The sequence below is a fragment of the Cutaneotrichosporon cavernicola genome, assembly GCF_030864355.1.
Source record: "Cutaneotrichosporon cavernicola HIS019 DNA, chromosome: 3".
Classification (NCBI taxonomy): domain Eukaryota; kingdom Fungi; phylum Basidiomycota; class Tremellomycetes; order Trichosporonales; family Trichosporonaceae; genus Cutaneotrichosporon; species Cutaneotrichosporon cavernicola.
This window is the reverse complement of record NC_083395.1, coordinates 562,186-582,250: the sequence shown is the minus strand read 5'-3', so window position 1 is coordinate 582,250 and position 20,065 is coordinate 562,186. Positions and strand designations below refer to the sequence as shown.

At 57.6% G+C, this 20,065-nt stretch overlaps 9 protein-coding genes across 9 annotated transcripts; 5 read left to right on the top strand and 4 right to left on the bottom strand.

Moving 5' to 3' along the window:
- Positions 1 to 293: 293 nt before the first annotated feature.
- On the top strand, positions 294 to 2,254 carry CcaverHIS019_0302280 (uncharacterized protein; the record flags this gene model as incomplete). The annotated part of the gene is made up of 5 exons (XM_060598651.1): positions 294 to 375; positions 411 to 557; positions 722 to 1,203; positions 1,242 to 2,202; positions 2,235 to 2,254. 5 exons carry the CDS (start codon positions 294 to 296, stop codon positions 2,252 to 2,254), a joined length of 1,692 nt encoding a protein of 563 aa, XP_060455424.1.
- Positions 2,255 to 3,941: 1,687 nt separating this feature from the next.
- Positions 3,942 to 5,338, top strand: CcaverHIS019_0302270 (uncharacterized protein; the record flags this gene model as incomplete). Its single annotated transcript, XM_060598650.1, has 3 exons — positions 3,942 to 4,056; positions 4,773 to 4,876; positions 5,036 to 5,338. 3 exons carry the CDS (start codon positions 3,942 to 3,944, stop codon positions 5,336 to 5,338), a joined length of 522 nt encoding a protein of 173 aa, XP_060455423.1.
- A 1,795-nt stretch (positions 5,339 to 7,133) lies between these two features.
- Positions 7,134 to 7,742, top strand: CcaverHIS019_0302260 (uncharacterized protein; the record flags this gene model as incomplete). Its single annotated transcript, XM_060598649.1, has 2 exons — positions 7,134 to 7,325; positions 7,359 to 7,742. The coding sequence occupies 2 exons, from the start codon at positions 7,134 to 7,136 to the stop codon at positions 7,740 to 7,742; spliced, it is 576 nt and encodes a 191-aa protein (XP_060455422.1).
- Positions 7,743 to 9,059: 1,317 nt separating this feature from the next.
- CPA1 (uncharacterized protein) lies at positions 9,060 to 10,382 on the bottom strand (the record flags this gene model as incomplete). The annotated part of the gene is made up of 1 exon (XM_060598648.1): positions 9,060 to 10,382. One exon carries the CDS (start codon positions 10,380 to 10,382, stop codon positions 9,060 to 9,062), a length of 1,323 nt encoding a protein of 440 aa, XP_060455421.1.
- Positions 10,383 to 11,271: 889 nt separating this feature from the next.
- Positions 11,272 to 12,214, top strand: CcaverHIS019_0302240 (uncharacterized protein; the record flags this gene model as incomplete). Its single annotated transcript, XM_060598647.1, has 3 exons — positions 11,272 to 11,329; positions 11,376 to 11,497; positions 11,528 to 12,214. 3 exons carry the CDS (start codon positions 11,272 to 11,274, stop codon positions 12,212 to 12,214), a joined length of 867 nt encoding a protein of 288 aa, XP_060455420.1.
- A 27-nt stretch (positions 12,215 to 12,241) lies between these two features.
- GGA2 (uncharacterized protein) lies at positions 12,242 to 13,958 on the bottom strand (the record flags this gene model as incomplete). The annotated part of the gene is made up of 4 exons (XM_060598646.1): positions 12,242 to 13,486; positions 13,518 to 13,734; positions 13,769 to 13,856; positions 13,901 to 13,958. 4 exons carry the CDS (start codon positions 13,956 to 13,958, stop codon positions 12,242 to 12,244), a joined length of 1,608 nt encoding a protein of 535 aa, XP_060455419.1.
- A 411-nt stretch (positions 13,959 to 14,369) lies between these two features.
- Positions 14,370 to 15,728, top strand: EFM5 (uncharacterized protein; the record flags this gene model as incomplete). Its single annotated transcript, XM_060598645.1, has 3 exons — positions 14,370 to 14,388; positions 14,457 to 14,512; positions 14,562 to 15,728. 3 exons carry the CDS (start codon positions 14,370 to 14,372, stop codon positions 15,726 to 15,728), a joined length of 1,242 nt encoding a protein of 413 aa, XP_060455418.1.
- A 1,065-nt stretch (positions 15,729 to 16,793) lies between these two features.
- ORC1 (uncharacterized protein) lies at positions 16,794 to 17,361 on the bottom strand (the record flags this gene model as incomplete). Its single annotated transcript, XM_060598643.1, has 2 exons — positions 16,794 to 17,001; positions 17,075 to 17,361. The coding sequence occupies 2 exons, from the start codon at positions 17,359 to 17,361 to the stop codon at positions 16,794 to 16,796; spliced, it is 495 nt and encodes a 164-aa protein (XP_060455417.1).
- Positions 17,362 to 17,883: 522 nt separating this feature from the next.
- CYS3 (uncharacterized protein) lies at positions 17,884 to 19,348 on the bottom strand (the record flags this gene model as incomplete). The annotated part of the gene is made up of 2 exons (XM_060598642.1): positions 17,884 to 19,092; positions 19,166 to 19,348. The coding sequence occupies 2 exons, from the start codon at positions 19,346 to 19,348 to the stop codon at positions 17,884 to 17,886; spliced, it is 1,392 nt and encodes a 463-aa protein (XP_060455416.1).
- Between the last annotated feature and the right edge of the window lie 717 nt (positions 19,349 to 20,065).

Below are 20,065 nucleotides of genomic sequence, written 5' to 3'. Positions count from 1 at the left end.
CCTCTTTCGACTGGAAGCGAAGCGGGATGGGATTCGACAGTGCTGGAGTGTGGAGTAGAGGGGGTAGAGGGGGGAAACGTTGGCGATTGAGGACAGACTGTGCCTGGATAGAGTCGAATCGAAAACAAGTGGGGGTGCGGTAAACTGAGCGGAATGATATCACCGCTCGCTTGAACTCCCCCCTCCATTCACCATCCAACATCCACCAACATCCACCCATATCTCTCTCCACTCCACTTAAAACTACAGCACCCACTCATCACACCAACATTTTCACGTAGCACGTAGGCATCATGGCCGCGCCGCTCTACGTGACCCAGTCAGGTCGCCTGTTCCATGCGGGTCTCATCCTCATTGTCACTGTTGGCCTGCCTGGTACGTGCCAACCCACCGTTTGTCACTGACCCTAGCGCGAGGCAAGACTCACATCTCGCGCGCACTCGAGCGCTACCTACGCTGGCTAGGCGTCAAGACCAGAGTTTACTCGCTCGGCGACTACCGCCGCAAGATGCTTGGTGGAACCAAGAACCTGCCCAGCGACTATTACAAGGCCGACGGTGAGTACGGTCGCTTGGGTGCACGCATTCCTCATTCTCGCCTGGTCGCCTTCCTCGCCTAGCACGGCCCGTTCCTCCTCTCCCGCGGCACATCCCTGTCACTATCCCCACACGTCTCTCTCTCTTCCCCCCTCCTCATTACCTGTCACGCTCACTGACATTAGGCCCAAAGTCGCCCGAAACAATCGCGCTTCGTGAAAAGGTCAAGCGTGGCCTCGAGCAGCAGATCTGGGACTTCTTCACCGTCCAGGGTGGCCAGGTCGTTATCTACGATGCCAACAACGGCAGCGAGTCCGCGCGCAAGGACGTGATTGAAACATTCAGAACCAAGGGGGTGCACGTCATCTTCCTCGAGTCACTGTGCGACAACGACGACATCATCACCTCCAATATCCGCAGCGTAAAACTCAGTTCGCCAGACTACGCGGGTTGGGATGCGGACCGGGCCCTGGCCGACTACTGGAAGCGCATCCGTGGCCAGGAAGGCGTGTACGACACGGTCAAGGCCGAGGAGGGGCCATACATCAAGGTCATGAACGTGGGGGAGCGCATCGAGATCAACCGGATTGAAGGATACCTCCAGACTCGGTGCTGCTTCTTCCTCATGAATATTCACACGCGGCCGCGCACAATCTTCTTTGCAAGGGTACGTTTCATGTTGCTCGCCCGCTGTGCTCACACAAGTCTGGACAGTCTCTGATTGAGCACTCGTTCAAGGCTGACTCGGACCTCTCGCCTGGAGGGTGGGAGTACGCCGAGCGCCTCAAGGCCGCAGTCACAGCGCGTCGCAAGGCGCTGAGAGAAGAGCGCCGCGCTCGCGGCGAGTCGACCAACGAGAACCCGCTCGTCGTGTGGACGAGCACGCGGCGGAGAGCGCACCACACCGCGTGGCCGTTCGTGCACGCCGGCTATAAGGTCGTGCAGAAGCAGATCATGGGTGAGATCAATCCCGGCGTGTGGGACGGCCTCTCGGCTGCCGAAGCGCAAGAAACGTACCCTGACGAGTGGGATCGCTTCCTTGGTGACCCGTACGCGCACCGCGCACCACGCGCAGAGTCTTACCACGACCTCTCGGTGCGACTCGAGCCGGTCATCTTCGAGCTTGAGCGTTGCCAGGACGACCTGCTGATCATCGGACACGCGTCGGTCATTCGCTGCCTACTCGCATACCTCGTCGGCCTGCCGCCGTCCGAGGTGCCCGCGATCGAGATTGCACGTGGCGACCTCGTTGAGGTCACGCCCGCTTCGTATGGCGTCGTCAGCCGCGCGTTCCACTTCTGGTCTGGCGAGGGCCACCACGACGAGGCCGGCCGCAACCTGTACGAAAACTTTGCAGAGGCGACGTCAGGCGTCGGCGGCAGCATCGCAAGCTTTGCGGGCGAGGTGGAGGACATTGAGCGCGAGGCCGAGGCTGAGGAGGCCATGGACAGAGAGAAGAAGGCGGACAACGTCCGCGCCAGGCTCCGGGAGCACTTCAGCACCAAGACAGATGGGTGGATGAGCGCGCCTGGCGGCCGCGGCATCGTCACGCCGGCCGAGCCAGCCGAAGGCTCGTTGGGCGGCCATTCGGAGCACGAGGGCGCGATCGACACGCCCAACATCGAGGGCGACGGCGAGCAGCCGTCTACCGTTAGAGAGCGAGCCAGTGAGTTTAACGGGAGGCTGGACTGACGGCAGTGAGCATTCTCAAGATCTAGAACGAGTAGAAGACAGATTGTAAGACCCCTACAGATGCTACAGATTGTATTTGGATGACTCACTTGATTGTCCCGAGACCTCGTGTACTCCGCGGAGCCCACGCGGTACTCAAGGTGTTAGACGAGGGGTCCGCTCCCCTAGGACCTGAAGGACTTTGGCGACAAAGAGGTGGTGCAGGGTGCGCACGACACTGCAGACAACCACCCACCAACCCTCACATTGCATAGGGTGCCAGTAACTCGCCCCAACCGCCTCTGAGGGTTTCCCTCTAATATCACTATGCCACACAGATCCCCCAGTCACCCCAAAAGGACCAAACAATTCTGCGGATAGCGTTTATACCGGAGCCGTTGACATTGAGCCCACAAACGTAAAGAATACGCGCGTAGTTCGACGTTTGGCTTGAAAATGGGCACGGAATTACGTTTCTAATCTCCCAGAATGGAGAGGCCGTGCTTCTGGCTGGGCCAGTTAGACCGTCTCCAGCGGGGCTTCGTCGCGAGAGGTTGACCCAACCTTGCAGCTCGTGGATAGCGTGAGAAGGATGGCGGGAAATTTCTTGCATCCTCAAGCAGAGTAATTCCTGGTTGTATCATCTCCCCAAGCCGTCTCGTGCCGAATGAGTCCCCGTTGCGACCTTACCATCGGAGCACTCCTTCTTCCGTATCCTACCCTACTCGTTGTCCGCCACAAACCAGGTCATCTCAATCCAGGACCTCAACCGCTAGAGGACTGACAAGCCAGCAGGGCGCGCAACTTGCTGAACACCCTTCTAAGTGATTGTCTCACCAACCTGGATGAAACCCTTGACGGCATACACGTGGCCACAGTCATGTCACGCACCATGTCGAGCACCGGGATGGCATCACCCTGGCCGAACTGGACACGCAATGCTTCCTCCTGAGCCTGATCAGCGACCTGTGTGGTGACTCCATGCAACTTGGGCTCTTCTTCGGCTCGGCCTGGACAAACTTGATGCCATTCTCGCCAATCTGAAAAGTTTCGGAACCCCCAACCCCGAAGGACGTGCGATCAAAGGTGAGTTGACAACCAGACACTTGTAATCCGATCTAGCCACATGACTTTGATAGAATTCTCGTATATGACGATCACTCCATGTTGGATGGCCAGTCCCGGGGCCCGGGGACCACTCATCGTCCCTAGAGAAGAATGTGCAGCAGGATCCGTTGCAAAAGAGTTGGGCCGGGACATATGTAGATGTCAGGTAGTGGGGCTTCCTAGCATCCCTACAAACTGGTTAGATTCATCACATTACCCGTAGGGTAGTATGGCGTCTTCCTTGCCATGGGGGTTGGTCTTTACAATTAGGACGCCGTCTAATTGTCCACTGTAATTAGGGAAGGTGGTAAGCTGTGATCCCAAACCAGTGCTCCCATGCCCCTTCCCCTTTTGCTCATTCTCTCTCTTTCTTTTACTCTCTTCGGTTTCCTTTGTCTCCTATTCACGCAAACCCCGAGCAAACTCCCCTCTCCAACAACAACCTCCCGTCAATAATGTACGAAACCACAAACTTTGTCTCCTTCACTGAAACCCTTCTCGCCTTGCAGAGCTGCCAGGGCTAGCGAGGAGGGCGGCATCACCGCCCCAGCAGGTCAGCAGCTCGTCACCACCGGCGTGGTCAACCTCAAGACAGTTCGTTCTGTCCTCGAAGTCCATGACCCGATCATGACGGAACACAGGCGACACACCGTGGAGCGTACCGCCGACGACTTCAAAACGATGGGCGCGAACGAGCGTTCAGCGATTTTCTCCTCGCTCTCCTTTGGCAGCTTTCGTGCCGGTAAACCTTTACCCCTAGTGTCGAACTGACGCATTCTCATTTTGGACCAAATCATCGGTTGTCTGATGCCATCCAAGATCCCTGGCTCCGAGGTAAGACCAGTTCTGATGACAGCCCGAAATCCAGGACCGAACGAGGAAGCTTATAATGGAATACCTGAAGACGGATAACGATTTTCACCAGACTCCTTGGGGGACTCGGGCGATGATGATGGTAGACTTGTACGACGAGGTACGTCGGGAAGACAATATGGCTGACCTGAAAGCGTGATTTTTGACATCGTGCGCTGTCGGATACCCAACATGGAGATAACGAGAGCAATTGGAGAGAAGTCCTCACAACTCCGCCTGTATATGCATTTTTGGTGTGCGTTGGTTTACGAGCAAAACTTACGAGGGCGTCAATACGGACGACAAAGAGTCGACGACGTACAAGCGCAGATGAGTGTACAGAGGCATCAGAATCATTTCTCATCAAACCAGCTTCAGTATGCATGTCGTATAATCGTGGAGGCCGCAGTTGAGGGGGTGAACATGGTGGAACAGAATGTAGCGGTTGACTCAACTACGAGGAAGGCAGGATACCCCTTCCGCTCCCCAATTCTTTCAATCACAACTCAACCATCACTCAACATCCATTCCATTCCATTCCCCTCAAACACATACCATTTCAAACCCAAACCAATCAGTGAGCACCACCCTGAAACGTTAACCCAGTGTCACACGCCGAGATCGAGGCCATGATCCCCGTCTTTGACGACATCATCAACCTCTCCGCACCGGCGCCCCATTCCTGCCAGCGTCGCTCTCACGAACCACGCGTGCGTCCCCCATTGCGTTGTCGACGTAAGTTGCTGGGAGCATGAGCTGATACTGTTCATCATGTTGTAGAGTGAATGTATGATGCATCGAATACGGTCGAACGCGCGCGCAATTTAAGAGGCTCGGTTTAAGGGGCTCGAGTACTACAACACATCAAGAAGGCTACCAAGCCTGACGACATGCAATTCAAAGAGACGAGCGTGGGCGAGGATTGGCCTGTCGAGGAGGACGATGACAACTGGGCTACCCAGGACGAGTACTGGGATCCCGAGGAGGAGGCTGAGGATGGCGATGAGGTAGAGGAGCAAGGTGAGGAGGGTGGCGGAGAGGGTGACACGGAGAACAGTAGCGACAACAACAGGCTCGTCCGCTATCCCAACCAAGGCGAAGAGGGCGCCGCGATTGGCGGCCAGTGGGCCGCGAACACCGACTACGACGAGGACGAGTGGCACGGCTTGTGACGGAGGTACAGTAGGTTACCGCTCACCTTTCTTTCTGAACTAAGGGCGCTTAGATCTTGTTAGGTACTATAGATCTCTCTGACGAGACATATCATGTGTTTATAGAATTAGCAGAAGTTGAACAGCAAAGTATCAAAGTATCAAGCTGTAGAGGTTATGACCGCCGCGATCACGTAAATGGTATTGTTACTCTGGCCACTGAGCGGTTTTAATTGAGATCTAACGTTTAAGAGGAATGTTATCCCTCAGCCGCAATCATTGTAATCATCGGGATCGCGTCGTAGTACAAGTGGAGCGACCCCATGGAAAGGCTATGACAGGGTACAGAGTACATTGTGGTGACCAAGCTACTTTGCGTTTGTCTTGGGCTGGATGAAGAGGATTCTACATCGCAAAGAACGGTATGCTGTAGAGCAACCCTCTGGGCCCCTGATGGCGTTGATGCTTTGCATTCCAGGTGCTCTAATCGACATTCCGTCTCGGCCATTTGCCAAATCTCTTGCGTACTGTCTGCTTGTAGCCTTCCCATGGTCTATGATAGAGAAGAGCGTCTCGCCACTCAGCCTCATCATCAATTCCACTGGCCTCACCCTAACGCCACCACTTATTGCAACCCAAACCCAAGCCCAGCAGTGAGTTACAGTACTCTAGAAACGGGAAACGCTAACCCAGTGCCCAACTCCCTCTGCTTCTCCGTGTACGAACATCTGAACCCCTGTCAGTGAGTGTCTCCAGAGATGGCTGACCCAATGGTGTTTCCTGAGAACATTGAGGCTGCTCGAGACGACGGCTGAATTGGTGCGTCCAGGCACCTCTTCGCGGTTTTTGCAGCGACACGCTCGATGAGCGTGCTCAAATCCTAGACGAGGTTGTTACCATAAGCTGCAAGTCTCCTCTTCACTGATGCACCACGACGGTGGCTACGATTACATGGAGAGTGGTTGTCCGACTTGACTACGCGGCTTCTCAGTCTATTCTGACATGTTCACAAAACGAGAGCATGACGGCAAACCAATGCATTTGATGGCCTGAGCTTGCAAGAGGAACTTGTGGCGATCGCCACGGCCAATGACGACTTAATGGTTCTCGCCATCTGATAACCGCACATACATAGCAGCATGTATACAATGTCGCACTTTCACGTGTGCTGGTACAGTAGAAGACTTGCGAGTGGCGGGGAGATTGACCCCGGCACAGCAGGGATGGAAGCTCGCATGTAGAAGACCTCCCGAGTTGACTGAAGTCACCACTCGAGTCCTGGACCCGATAGACAAGCCGATATCTCTCCGACCGTGTCGACTTGTGTGAATCAGCTGTGCTCGTCCGTCTCCAGGGTTCTGGCCCCCCTCCGGGTCAGCTGATGGGAGGGGCTTGAAGTGATACTGGCGTTGGAGGGTGTTCCGAACTACTTCCCTAGAAATTTGTTGCTGTGTCTCGGCATAACACCGAGATCCCAGGTAATGAGGATTGCTATTGCTCTAAAACTGTTTCCTGAACCTTCTTGGGCAGTCATCGAGGCCGAGTCTCGCTCTCCAACCATCGTGAACTGCCATAGCATTGTGAACTGCGGTAGGCCGAGGGCTTGGAACACCGCCGTGCATCGCATGCTGGTGGAACTTCCGTCTTTCCCATTGTCTTGTCCATTCTTGAGAACTTTGCCACCTCTTGTAGGCCTCATTTGGCCTATATTGCAAGGTCATCTCTTTCCACTTACGACCACCGCCGCCACTAACTCCACATAATTTATCCTCTGTCACTTGCGTTAACGCAAATCCAAGTCCTCAAGCCCAATCCCATGTCTATCAGTGAGTTGCCTGAGAAGCGCTTACAGTACCTAGTGAATCCCCCATCCGACATTGTTAAACTCCAAGCGGTGATCTCTTTCCAGAACAGCATCATCTCCTTCTTCAGCCGCGCTGAGTCACCACTCGCCGACTTCGCCCGCATGCTGGACGTCCAGAACCAAGTTCTTCGCGATGTAGTCGCCGTAGGCTGAGAGTCCTTTGGCGTGCTGATACAGAATCTCGAGAAAAACAAGGTCGCGGAGGCTACCGAACTCGAGAACCTCACGGCCCAGTTCAAGACCTGGATGGAGACATTATCAAAGAAGTTGGCCAAGAAGTACGGCAAGAGGCTCGCTATGGAGATTATTCATGAAATGAACAAGGCTCCTGCGCTCGACGCCTACGGCACCTACGACGACGATGGCTTAGACGGCGATGACGGAGCCAACGATGGCCAATACGAAGGCGACGAAGTGTGTACCTGGGGCGGCCAGGAAGAGGATGTTGAGGGTGGCTCGTGGGATTCCACCGATACTTTTGAGGGGTCCGGGGTCTTGGACGACGGCGAGGGCGGGTCGTTGTTGGTCGACCTTATCGACGTGCTTTTTAGCATGTTCTGATATGCCTTTTCTATTGAAGGGGAGGTTTCAGATCACAAGGACTTCGTGGGGACGTACCGCTGGCGATAACCGCTGTTGTTGCAGTCGTCCTCATCCTCCGACAGTGCGTAGGTAGTGTGACTTTTATGCGATTGATATAACCCCCGACTGGCGAACGAAGAGGAGTTCTCCACAGATTTAGATTGCCATTTGGGCCAGAATCAGATGTCGCAAATTGAGATTAGAGGTACATTAGCGTCAATTAGAGAGATTAATAATTACACAGCAGTATGCATGTTGTGTCAGACAGGCTTTTGGCTATATTGGCAGAGGTCGGAGCCTCGACCGGCCCATAGCCAAGGTTGTCGCGAACAAGAAAGCCAGGAATGTGGAATCCTTCCGTTTGATGAATGCGAATGTTGTGTCATCCAGTGTCCATGTGCCATTACCACCAGCAACTTGCAGCCCTGGAAACGACTCTGTTTCTTTAGTTGACCGGCGAGCGGTCGTTCAGGAGGTGGATTTAAGCCGTTCAACGTCGCCCCTGGCTGGCCACTCATGCATCGCAATACTGTGGCGATGAGGTGGGGCAGCAATGTAGCTGAATGGTCGGTTATTCGGGCTGGAAGGCTTGGCGATTTCTTGGCCTGGGCTGGGTTGATGAGGAGTTGAAGATGTGCAGGTAGGTAGGTGTCTTTGGATTCCTTCTGTACTGCCTCTGATGGGCCTGGTACATGTATCGCAGCGGCCCAATGCCTGTGTTCTGAAGTCAGCTTGGTACTCCAAGTTATAACGGCGTGGCTCGCCACCACCCTATCTTTACAGCACCTCTCGTGCCACTTCAACCCTCAATGACCACAAGTGACCACAAGCGAATCAGTCAACCTCTCCAGAAACTCGATCACGCTATTCCAGTGTCCCAGCCCAGCAGCATGTGCCCCACGGCAAACTTAACGCGCGCGACCATCCGCGGTTACCGTTGTTGTCAGGCCGTAGTTAACGTTAGCATGTGGAAGTGTCATAGCTCATAATGTGAATGCATTCGCCTCGCAGCTTGTAATCCGCTTGGCCGTGAGTGGCTCATGATGGGAGGTTAGTCGTGGTGAAGCGCGAAAGTGGTGTCCCAGGCCTCATGTGGCGAAGACTTGGGGTACAGGAGACATCATCACACGTCCGTGTCGCCCCGTAGCTTATGGTCCGAAATAGGCTGCGACGGAGGCCGGAGGGTACCCCCCCTCCCCATGGCCGTGTTCCATAATCCTGACAGCGACTCGCCACATGACAGTGAAATGCTGCATAAACCCTGGTGTAATCTACAATCTACTACTTCTCACTCTCTTACGCCGAAGCCCCGACGGCAGCGGCGTGCGTGTCGACCTTGAGCTCCGAGGTCGCCATGCCGCTGGCCGACTTGTCAGCGCAGGCCTGGACGTAGTCGGTGAACATGGGGTGGGTATCGAGGGGCCCGCCGGCCGACTCGGGGTGGAACTGAACGCCCCAGATGTGCTTGCCCGACTCAGGGGTGGAGATGATACCCTCAACCGACGAGTCATTGCAGTTGATGAAGAAGGGAGCCCAGCCTTCAGGGAAGTCCTCAGTGAGCTTGATCGCGTACTGGTGGTTCTGCGACGTGACGTAGACGCGGCCGGCCTTGATCGAACCCGACGACGCGAGGGCAAGCACGGGCTGGTTGTGGCCACGGTTGCCAAAGGTCATGCGGTACGTCTCCATGCCGGCGGCGAGGCCGAGGATCTGGTGACCCATGCAGATGCCGAAGATGGGCTTGTTCCACTCGTTGATCGTCTTGGTGACACGGTGGACAGTCTCCATGATCGACGTCGGGTCACCAGGGCCGTTCGATAGGAAGAGACCGTCGTACTGGTCACGGACAGCGTTGAAGTCAAAGTCCCAAGGAAGGACGGTGACGCGCGCGTCGCGCTTGACGAGCGAGCGGAGGATGTTGGCCTTGGAGCCAAAGTCGAGGATGGCAATCTTGGGACCCTTGCCGTTGGGGTTGAGCTCGTAAGGCTGCTTCGTGGAGACCTCCGCGATGAGGTTGTCCTGCGAAGGGTCCCAGTACTCCTCAGCCTTGGGGACGTACTCGGCCTCGTCGCCAACAGCGAGGCGGCCGAGAGTGGTGCCCTGGTCACGGAGAAGAGTGGTGATGGCACGGGTGTCAACGCCTGAGATGCCTGGGACGTCGTGGCGGGCGCACCACTCGTGAATCGACTCGATGGCCTGGTAGTGCGAGTACTTGAGCGCAACGTCCGAGACGACGACGCCAGCGCATTGAATGCCCTCGGATTCGAGGAAGGGGATACCCGGCGTCTCGGGGAGGGGGGCGTTTGACGGCACACCATAGTTGCCAATCATAGGGGAGGTGAAGACAAGGAGCTGGCCGCGGTACGATGGGTCAGTCATCGAGTCGGTGTAGGAGGTAATCGAGGTGGAGAAGACGGTCTCGCCGTACTTGGAGTTGGTCGAGCCGAAGCTGGTGCCGTGGTACGACTCGCCCGTCTTGAGGTGGAGAGCAGCGGGGATGGTGGCGGGCAACACGGACTGGAGCATGCTGGGGTGCACGTTGGTGGGCGTCGCCAGCGCGCGGCGACCAAGGGCCATCTTGGCTGAGTTTGCGAGGGGGCGGAGGATGGAAGACGACATGATATGTGTGTATGAGAGATGATTTCCAGGAGAGGAGAGGAAAATCAAGGGTTGAGCGTAAAGACAAGGTCAGAGAGGTAGCTAGATGTTAGCTCGAGGAAGGTGGACAGTTCAAGTGAAAAAGTGAGATGTACCTACTCGTCCGAAGTGCGTTCTGTCCACAGCATCGACAGTGTCGAGGAGAGGCAGTGAAGGGTGGTTAAGGGGGGTTGGGTGGGCTAACAGCGATGAGCTGGAGGCTTGATTGTTTGCTTGTTGGATTTGTTGAATGGAGGAAAGAGAAAGAGAAAGAGAAGTTTCGTGTTGAATGGTACGCAGTGGTGGTCAGTCAGTGGTCAGTGGATTTTTCGACCAACCACCGGGTGCCGCCATCCGACTCGACAACTTACTGGGTGGGCCCTTGGCCATTTGGGTGAGATGTTCTGATCCAACCACACACGTCACCCCAGGACCCAGGACCCAGGGTCAATCGGCCGGGCCTTAAGCGCGTCAACCCAGGCAACCCAGTCAACCCACAAACCCCGCTTTGAAAGCACTGATAAGACTGACGCCGTTCATGGCATGGAATTTCATGTCATCTACATGATGCAATGCAATCGGAGGCGCATTCTACAAGACGTATGTACTGTATTCCCACCTCACACAGTGATGGGCCAGTGAGTGGTTCTGAGTGTGGCTGATATCGTGTGTAGAGGGCGTGGTGTGTGAGAGTGAGTGCCCAAATCTCACCAACTGTATCCGCGGATACAATTCCGCTTCTCGGGTTCAATCCCTTCTGCCCCACTCCATGGTATTATCGATTCTATCAACCTCACTCTGACCTCCACCTCCACTTTACGTCTAGAACTTGGACCTTCACCGTGCAACGACGTGTCAACACACACCCGCGATGGCAAGCACCTCGGACGCCGCGGCGTTCTACGCGACTTTCCAGCAATTAAAGGGTGGTACGTATCTCCTATCGTCTATAGAAGATGAGCAAACTGACGGCAGAAACGGCCGACGCGCTATCCCGCTCCGCGGCCGACTCGGCGCCCAAACTCGCCGCCCTCCGTTCTGCACTCGCAGACGCGCGCGCAACTCTTCCATCGTACGATCAGCGGAGTTATGACTTGGTGCGCCCTCCGCGGATAAGCTGATAAGAGCAAGTGCGCGAGCTCGAGGCCCGCCTCGCATCCCTACGAGCTGAGAAGCCCAAGAGCCGCTTCGCGTTCAAGCGCCCAGCCTCTAAGCCGACATCTGGAACGGCTTCACGAGCGCAGTCTGCATCTCCCGCCCCGCCGCTCTCGAAATCCTCTACCCCAGCCCCACCAGCCACGACGTATACCCTCTCTGCGCAGCGAGGGCGTATCCTCGTCCCAGACTATCCCGATGAAGCGAGCTACACCCTCACCCTCGCAGACCTCGACGACTGTATCATCGACCTCCGTTCCTCACCCGCGCTCACATCCCTCCACGCTCGAGGATTGAGAAGTTGTGTTGTTCTTGCCCCCGTCATGGCCGGCAGCGCAATGCTCTCCGACCTCCAGCGCTGCATTGTCGCCGTCGGCGCCCAGCAGTTCCGTCTGCATGACACCACCGACTGCGTGCTGTTGCTCCACGTCGCGTCCCTTCCCGTCGTTGAGCGGTGCAAAGGCGTGCGCTTCGGGCCATACCCGTTCCAAGCGGGGGGCGAGAGCCGGCACGAGCAGGTGCAGGACTTTGACTGGGTTCGGCCAGGCCCCAGCCCGCACTGGTATCTCCTAAGCCCAGACCAGGCTGAAATTCTGCGCTCTTCTATCCACGCTTCCCCCACGTCCACTGCGGAGCAGCTCCTCGCACTAGCCCCCTAACTCTATGTAATGCATCCATACAAACTACTAGCCCATTAGGTCGACGAGGTCGGCGAACGCGTCATTCTTCTTCGGCGGTTGCTGCTGCTGTGCCGGGCGCGGCGACGACGTGCCGTTCGTTGGCGGCGACGGCGCAGCGTAGCCGGTCGCGTTAGGTGTGAGAGCCGGCGAGCCAAACTGCTGCTGGGGCTGGCCCCACTGCTGCTGCGTCTGCTGGGCCCATTGTTGCTGCTGCTGCTGGGGCTGGGTCCACTGCTGCTGAGGGCCACCGAAGCCACCCGTGCCGCCAGACTGTTGGCCCCACTGCTGCTGCTGCTGCAGAGGAGGCGGCTGCTGGAACCCGCCCAGGCCGCCCATGCCCATCCCGCCGAACTGCTGCTGCTGCTGCTGCTGGGGCTGCGGAGACGACGAGGACACGTTGAAGAAGTCCATGGGATTTGTCCGGTTCGGCTGGGAGGGCCCAGCGGCCGGCGCCGGCGAGTGCGATGGAGAAGGGGCAAACAGGTCGAGGGGGAGACCGCCAGCGGTGAAGCCGGGGTTGCTGGACGACGGCGCGGCGTCCCCACCTGATGGAAGGGACACGCCGCCAGTGTCCTCATCGTCACCGAACGCGTCAAACGAGATGAGGTCGTTGGCTTTCTTGGCTGGGTTGGACTGCTGCGCAATGGTCTGCGCGGCGCCCCAATCGCCGCGCTTGGCGGCCTCGAAGCGGTCGAGCGCACTGTTGATTAGGTCATTGCACATGAGGAGGCGGTCCATGAGGCCCTCGTGCTCGCCCGTGTCGTTCTCGATCCACTTCTGGATCCGTGGTCGTGCGCCTCGGCACGCTGCCGCCACTTGGTCGTACACGTCCCCCTCAACACCGACCCTCTCGCCCTCCTTTGCATTGTCCAACATGTCGTTGAGCAGAATGGCCTTGCTCTGGACCTTTTCCAGCTCCGAGACTGTCTGCTTCTCGTAGTCGACAGCCTTGTCGGGCTCGGCGCCTGCAAGCTGCTTCATGAGCTCCTGAGCCGCGGCGAGGTCACGCGGTGTCGCTCGTCGGATCAGCTCCTGCAGCTTTGCCTGCTTGGCGTTGCGGTCCTCATCCTCAAGCTCCTCAGGGCTCTTGAGATCCTCGTTTGGGTTGCGCGTCGCCATCGCGCGCGCCGCGTCAAATGGCTTGAACCGGTACCCCTTATAGCTGAGGAGCCGGTGCATGTCGCGGATGTGCACCAGGTCATCCTTGTTCTTGGACGCCACGCAAATCGTGTTCTTCCATTCGTGGATAAGCTGGCATCAGCTGTGTCACTGGCAGCATTACCTCAAGGATTCTCGCCATGACGCGCCCAACGACCATCGGCGGGCGCTCGGGGAAGCGGCGCACGAGCTCGTTGAGGAACTCCTTGGTGCTGATCTGCAGATGGATCGGGTACCCGCAGCTTTTGACAAGGTGGTCGAGGACATTCAGTGCGATGAGCGACTGATTCGGGTTCCGGGAGTTGATGTACACTAGGAGAGCCTGTGTTGCTTCGCGCGCACTGTCGTGAGAAGAAGGGCCTCTGGGGTGCTTACGAGTTGGCCTTCTTCTTGTTGATGGCCTCGGCGAGCTCAATGTTGACGACATCGTTGGCCGACATGAGCGTCGGGTCGCATGCCTGGTCTGCGTGTCAGCTGGGCGAACTGCCAAGGCTTCGGTCAACGCACCGACGAGCGCCTGGACGGCTGAGCGGCGGGTCCACGGCGAGGAGCCTGAAGCGAGCATCGGAAGGGAAAGAATAGTATTGCAGCGAGTGGGAAGGGGCAACTGCGGCCTGCTATAGGCCCAGTGTCGTGCTGTGAGAAGATGTAGAGAGAGAGAGACAGCGCTGGTTGTCGATCTCTGTCGTCACGTAGATGGTGGTCTGCCGCGTGTCCAGCACTTGCATCAATGCGGGGCAACAGACGGAACCAAATCACCTACCTAGACCGAGATGCCACGAGTGCCACACTCGGTCCCTCCGAATTCTCCAGGCAGAACCCCACCGTACGAGGGGCGCTCTGCCTTCCAAGGCTGGCCCTCCACCTGTACGCCGGAGCAGAAGGGGGTCGGTGGGACGGGCCAACCATCGCGAGCTCAAATCACTCCGCGACCTCCGTCACTCCAACAACCACAAACAGGCGACAGAGGCCCACCATGGTGTCCGCCCGTTTTGGTGAGCATGCCCACCACCCGGGGCACCCCCGCGCACTCCTCAGAATGCATGCTGACGCCGTCTTGCAGCTCCCGCACTCCGGTCAAAGGTCGCGGTCTCGGTCGGCCCCCGCATGTCCGTCCGGGTGAGTATTCGCCGTCTCTGGCATCGGCACACGACCCAGCTAACGCCAGGCATCGCACGACTTGACTGTTCTTAACCAGCCCAAGACGAACAATGCTGTTCCCATCACGCGTGAGGGCTCGCCCATCGGCGGTCGCTCCTCGGTCTCCGGCCACACCGTGACCGTGTTTGGCGCGACCTCGTTCCTCGGCCGCTACCTCGTCTCCAAGCTCGCCAAGGACGGCACCCAGGTCATCGTCCCTTACCGTGACGAGGACGCCAAGCGACACCTCAAGGTGGCCGGCGACCTCGGCCAGGTCGTGCCCCTCGAGTGGGACGCGCGCAACCCGGACCAGATTCACGAGGCCGTCCGCCACTCCGACACGGTGTACAACCTCGTCGGCCGTGACTGGGAAACGCGCAACTACTCGTACAAGGACGTCAACGTCACTGCCGCGGCCCAGATTGCGCAGATTTCCGCCGAGAGCGGTGTCGACCAGTTCATCCATGTCTCGCACCTCAACGCCAACCCCAATTCCACTTCCGAGTTCTACAGGACCAAGCACGCCGGTGAACGCGCTGTGCGTGACGCGTTCCCCAACGCGACCATTGTTCGCCCCGGCCGCATGTTCGGCGGTGAGGACTGGCTGCTCAACGCCGTTGCGACCTGGCCCGTCCTCGGCAAGCTCAACAACGGCAACACCCAGATCCTTCCAGTGCACGTCGTCGACGTCGCCCAGGCCCTCAAGGTCATGCTTGACGCTCCCGTTACGTCGGTGGCCTCCACGTTCTCTCTTCCCGGCCCCGAGATGCACACGTTCAACTCGATCGCGGCCCTCATCTCGGAGCTCACCCTCAAGCCCGAGACTTCGATGCCTGCCGTGCCCAAGTTGGTTGCGCAGATCTTCTCCAACATTGTCAACCGCGCCATCTGGTGGCCGGTGCTCTCGCCCGACGAGCTCGAGCGCTACTACATCAACGACGCCGGTGTCGAGGAGCTCTTGCGCCCTGACGTGTCGTCGTACCCTGCCGGCTGGGCGCCCGAGTTCCCGGACAACTCGGTGCCCGCGGTTGACGGCGAGCCCGTCAAGTCGTGGTCTGACCTCATGATTGAGCCCGACCTCATTGGGGAGCACGCGATCAAGTACGTTCGTCGCTACCGTATCTCGGCCAACTTCGACGTCCCCGTTGAGATCGGTCGCTTCAAGCGTCCCAAGCCATACCATGTTGTGCCCTAGATTAAATGCACAGGGGATTAAGCAGTGACGGGAGTGGGTCTGCGCGTGGAGTAGCAGTGTTGCGATCTGTTAAGGTGTGGCGAGTTGTTCGGAGTGGAAGCCTTACCGAGTTGGAGAATGGGCCTGCACTGGCAAGTAAGCATGTCATGGCGTCAGCCGTCAACAGCTTGTGGGGTTTCCGGGAAACACCATTCACACCCACGCTGGAGTTTTCGCACATCCGTCTCACTCTTCCTCCAATCCCTCCAAGTTGTGAGACACTCCGCTCAATTCGCGCTCAAGTTGGTTCAGATCCAAGACTTAAACCAACAGATGCTCCTCCCTGCTTTCGCAGAACCAGGCAACCTGAATTGTGTTTACGTGGACCCGCACATCCAGTTGTGTACACCTCTAACTCTCCTCAGTTACTGACTGCTTGGTGGAGGGGTCCAAGGTGGAGGCCACATGGTGCCTGTTGAGAATCACATACAGAAATAAATACACGTAATTTTTACAGTCCATTTGAGGGCGATAATGGCTGTAAGCCAAGGATGCTGTTCCGGATTGCCTGTCAATGATCTGAGAATCTACCGCGGATCCGCGGCAGTGGGCTTGTGTTGACGACTCTGATCCTCGGTGAAGGGTATAATAGAGCCTGGCGTATGGTGCCTTTCTCCTTGAGGCTTGAGAAACGAGCGGTACCTGGGCTCGACAGACAAGCCGGTCCAGACTGGTCGCCCGCTCATGCCACAGGGAGTGAGAGAGAGGAGCAAGAGCGAGAGGTAAGATAGCAAGAGGAGGGAGAGCAACAGACGGGGAGGATCGTTATTAAGTTTGAATGGCGCCTCTCCATTACTGGCCTTTGGACGGAGTCATCTTGCCGTTCCGGGGAATGGCCTCTTCTTCCGGAGAGTCGTAATCTCGCCAAGATGGCTCCTGGCCTCGGAGAATGCTGGAATCCCCCTCTGCTCTCTTGGCTGCCATTCAATCGGTCATACCCAACGTCACCGTCACTGACTTGCGATCCACGATACACGAGGCGTAGGTGACGAGGGGTCATGGCCGTGGATCAGTGGATCGGTGGCGCTAAGGAGGACTGGAATTAACGGGACGGCTTGAATGGTTGATTTGCTGCGCAGGTTGGCTGGCTGCGAGGTGTTGGGGCAGGTCCATCCGGTTGGCGATAGCGATTACGAAGAGCTGCGAGTCGCGCATTGTCGGCCAGTTGAAGAAATTGTATACGACGTCTTGTTTGGCTGTGAGAAGCTGGTCGAGCTCGTCCATCAGCACAACGCTGGAGTCAGTGTTGAGCGTGGCGTGAGTGGGCCGTTGGTTGTTGAAGCGGCCGGCCCGATTGGGCGACTCACTAAGTGTTCGATCTAGGACCTCGCACGCCGCTCTTACGCCCAAAGTGCGCCTCAAGTCCGCGCAGCGCCGTCTTGGCACTCGTCCCTCGCTGCCCACTAATCTCCTCCCAGAGGACAGAGTACGCGTGTGCAGGACTGGGGATCTTGAGGCCGTTGATCTCGACGTATGAGAACGGCGCGATTTCGCCATCCTCGGCCCGCCGCTTCAGCTCCTTGACAACGGCGTGGACGGTGGCGGTTTTGCCTGTTCCCGGATGGGACTGCCCAAAGGGCTGATGTTGCAGCATACGCGGGCCGGCCTAGGGTTGAATGCGTTCTGAACAATGCATCCAGCTCCAAGGATCAAGTGCTCTGTCGTCTACTTTGTGGCTCCCGTCTTGGCAAGAGTAGCACAAGTTCAGGTTCGAAGCGTTTCGGGTCAGAGCTGTGGTGTTCTGTAATCTGCGAAATGTCCCAACCCCACACTTTGTGTCCTATTCTGTCCTAATTGCAATACAATTGTTTCAAGCCTCCCCCGCAAAACACCAATTCACTCAAGCGACAGGTCAACCTTTGCTCCTCTTATTCTTCCGCTATCCTCATTTGGAAGCTTCGAAACTACAATTCATTCATCATCTTCCTTGCTAACCTTGCCTACTGATTCCTCTTGTTCTGAATGCATACTCAAGTGCCGCTCGCCATTGTACCCTACCATAGCTCGCAGTGTCGCCGACTTCTTCACTCCCGCTCACTGCACCGCACTGGGCCAATAAGAAGCAATGCATGTTATTAATCTACAGTAATGAGGTGGAATGGTGATGAAATGCAGTCTATGCGCGGCTGGCGACCTTGGCGGCCTGCGCGAGGTCCCTCTCAAGGTCACGCACGTCCTCAATACCCACCGACAGGCGGATGAGCTCGTCGTCGATGCCAAGGATGGCACGGTCCTCGGCGCTCACAGACGCGTGGGTCATGAGTGACGGCAACTCGGCAAGCGACTCGACACCACCAAGCGACTCGGCAAGGGTGAAGATCTTGAGCGAAGAGAGGAAGTTGGACGAGACAGTCGCCTTCTCGGCCGCGCTGAGCTTGGCCGCGTCGAGGCGGAACGAGACCATACCGCCATAGGGGAAGCCAGTGTCCTTGTCCATGCCCTGGCTCTCAATCTTCTCGCGAGCGACTGGCGAGAGCTGCTTCCACGCGAGGTGACGGACGGGAGTGCGCTCAGCACCCTCGAGGCCGGGGTAAAGGACCTCGCGGACCCATGGCTGCTGCTGGAGCCAGCGAGCGATCTCGAGCGCGTTAGCGCCGTGGGTCTGCATGCGGAGGTGGAGGGTCTTGGCGCCACGCTGGGCGAGCCAGCTGTCAAACTGGCCGGGGACGGCACCACCAGCGTTCTGGTAGAAGCGGAGCTTGTCCATGATCTCCGGGTTAGGGGCCACGAGGACACCCATGATGACGTCCGAGTGGCCGTTAAGGTACTTGGTGACAGAGTGGACGACAATGTCGGCACCGAGGCGGAGGGGCTGCTGGTAGTAGCTGCTCATGAAGGTGTTGTCGACGACGACGATGGCACCGTGAGCGTGAGCGACGCGGGCGACGGTCTCGACGTCAATGACCGAGAGGGTGGGGTTGGTCGGGGTCTCGATCCACACGAGCTGGGTCTCAGGGCGGAATGAGGCCTCGAGCTGCGCCTCGACGGCCTTGGCGTGCTCCTCGATGCTCGAAGCCTGCTCGTTCATGCTAATGTGCACAAACGACGTCTCAATGCCGCTGTTCACCGCAACCTTGGTGAAGTAGCGGTACGTGCCGCCGTACACGTCGCCGACCGAGACAATGTGGCCGTTCTGCTTGACGAGCGAGCTAACGATAGCCTGGGTGGCGGCCGACCCCGACGAGAACGCGAGAGCCGGCGGCAGCTCGTGCGCGAGCTGGCTCGTGGTGGCGTGGACGTCTCCGGGCTCTGGGAGCTCGAGCGACGCGACAAGCGCCTCGAACGCCAAGCGGTTCGGGTTGTTGGAGCGCGTGTACTCAAAGCCCTAAGGGTTAGCTTTTGTTGACAAACTGTCCGAGCCGGATTTTCGTCCCGACTCCATCGCCGAAGCGACTCACCTTGTGCACGCCAACCGCGGTCTGCTTGTAAGTCGTCGCGAGCGAGATGGGAGGGATGACAGCGCCAGTCTCCTCGTTGGCCTCGGAGCCAGCGTGAATGACACGCGTGTTGAAGTGGTAGGTCTCGTGGACAGACGCGGGGGCGGCGTTGCCGTTCGAGTCGCCGTTGGTGTAGTTGGTCATGATGAAAAAGGTGTGATGGGAGTGAGTACAGGTGACAGAGAGGGGTGAGGGAGAGGCAGAGGGAAGGGGAGAGGGAGGGGTACACAGAGAGATCAACAATGATGATGCATTCAGTGGGGCGTTACTCTTATAGTGAAGAGTCGCCGGAGTGGTGGCGGTGACTAAATTTCATCATTACAAACAAACTTAGCACGCCATACCGTGCAGTATTTGCGGGGTAACCCGCCCAAGCTCCACCAAATGGTCCAAGCCCCTGCCGAGACGTGACACGCACAAGGCCGGTGGGCAGATCTGGGGCGACACATCGGGGGTGAGCCAACTCGGCGTGTGCCGGGCCTTGCCGCGCCACCATAACAGAGGATGGGTTTTGTCCATGACGCGGGGCAGTGGGCAGGTGGGTAGGTGGGCGCATAGACGGCGAAGAGCGGGCGGCGGCGGCGGATCAACAAAGCAAAGAAAGGGTCGGAGAAAATTAATTCTTACCTTACAAAGCACAATTTGCCACCAAGAGAATGATTTAGCCGCCGCTCTATGATCCAGCCCTCGGCCTTTTCTTCTCGGTCGCACCTCCGAATGACAAACAATTCAGCGTCATCTCACACTCAAACCGCGGAATGTGTAAGCAAAACTCTGGCGCCAGAACGCGCTGTGCAGAGCGCCAGTGCATTCTCGCACCACCTGCTGCACATACACACGTTGTCAAGAATTCATGTTGCG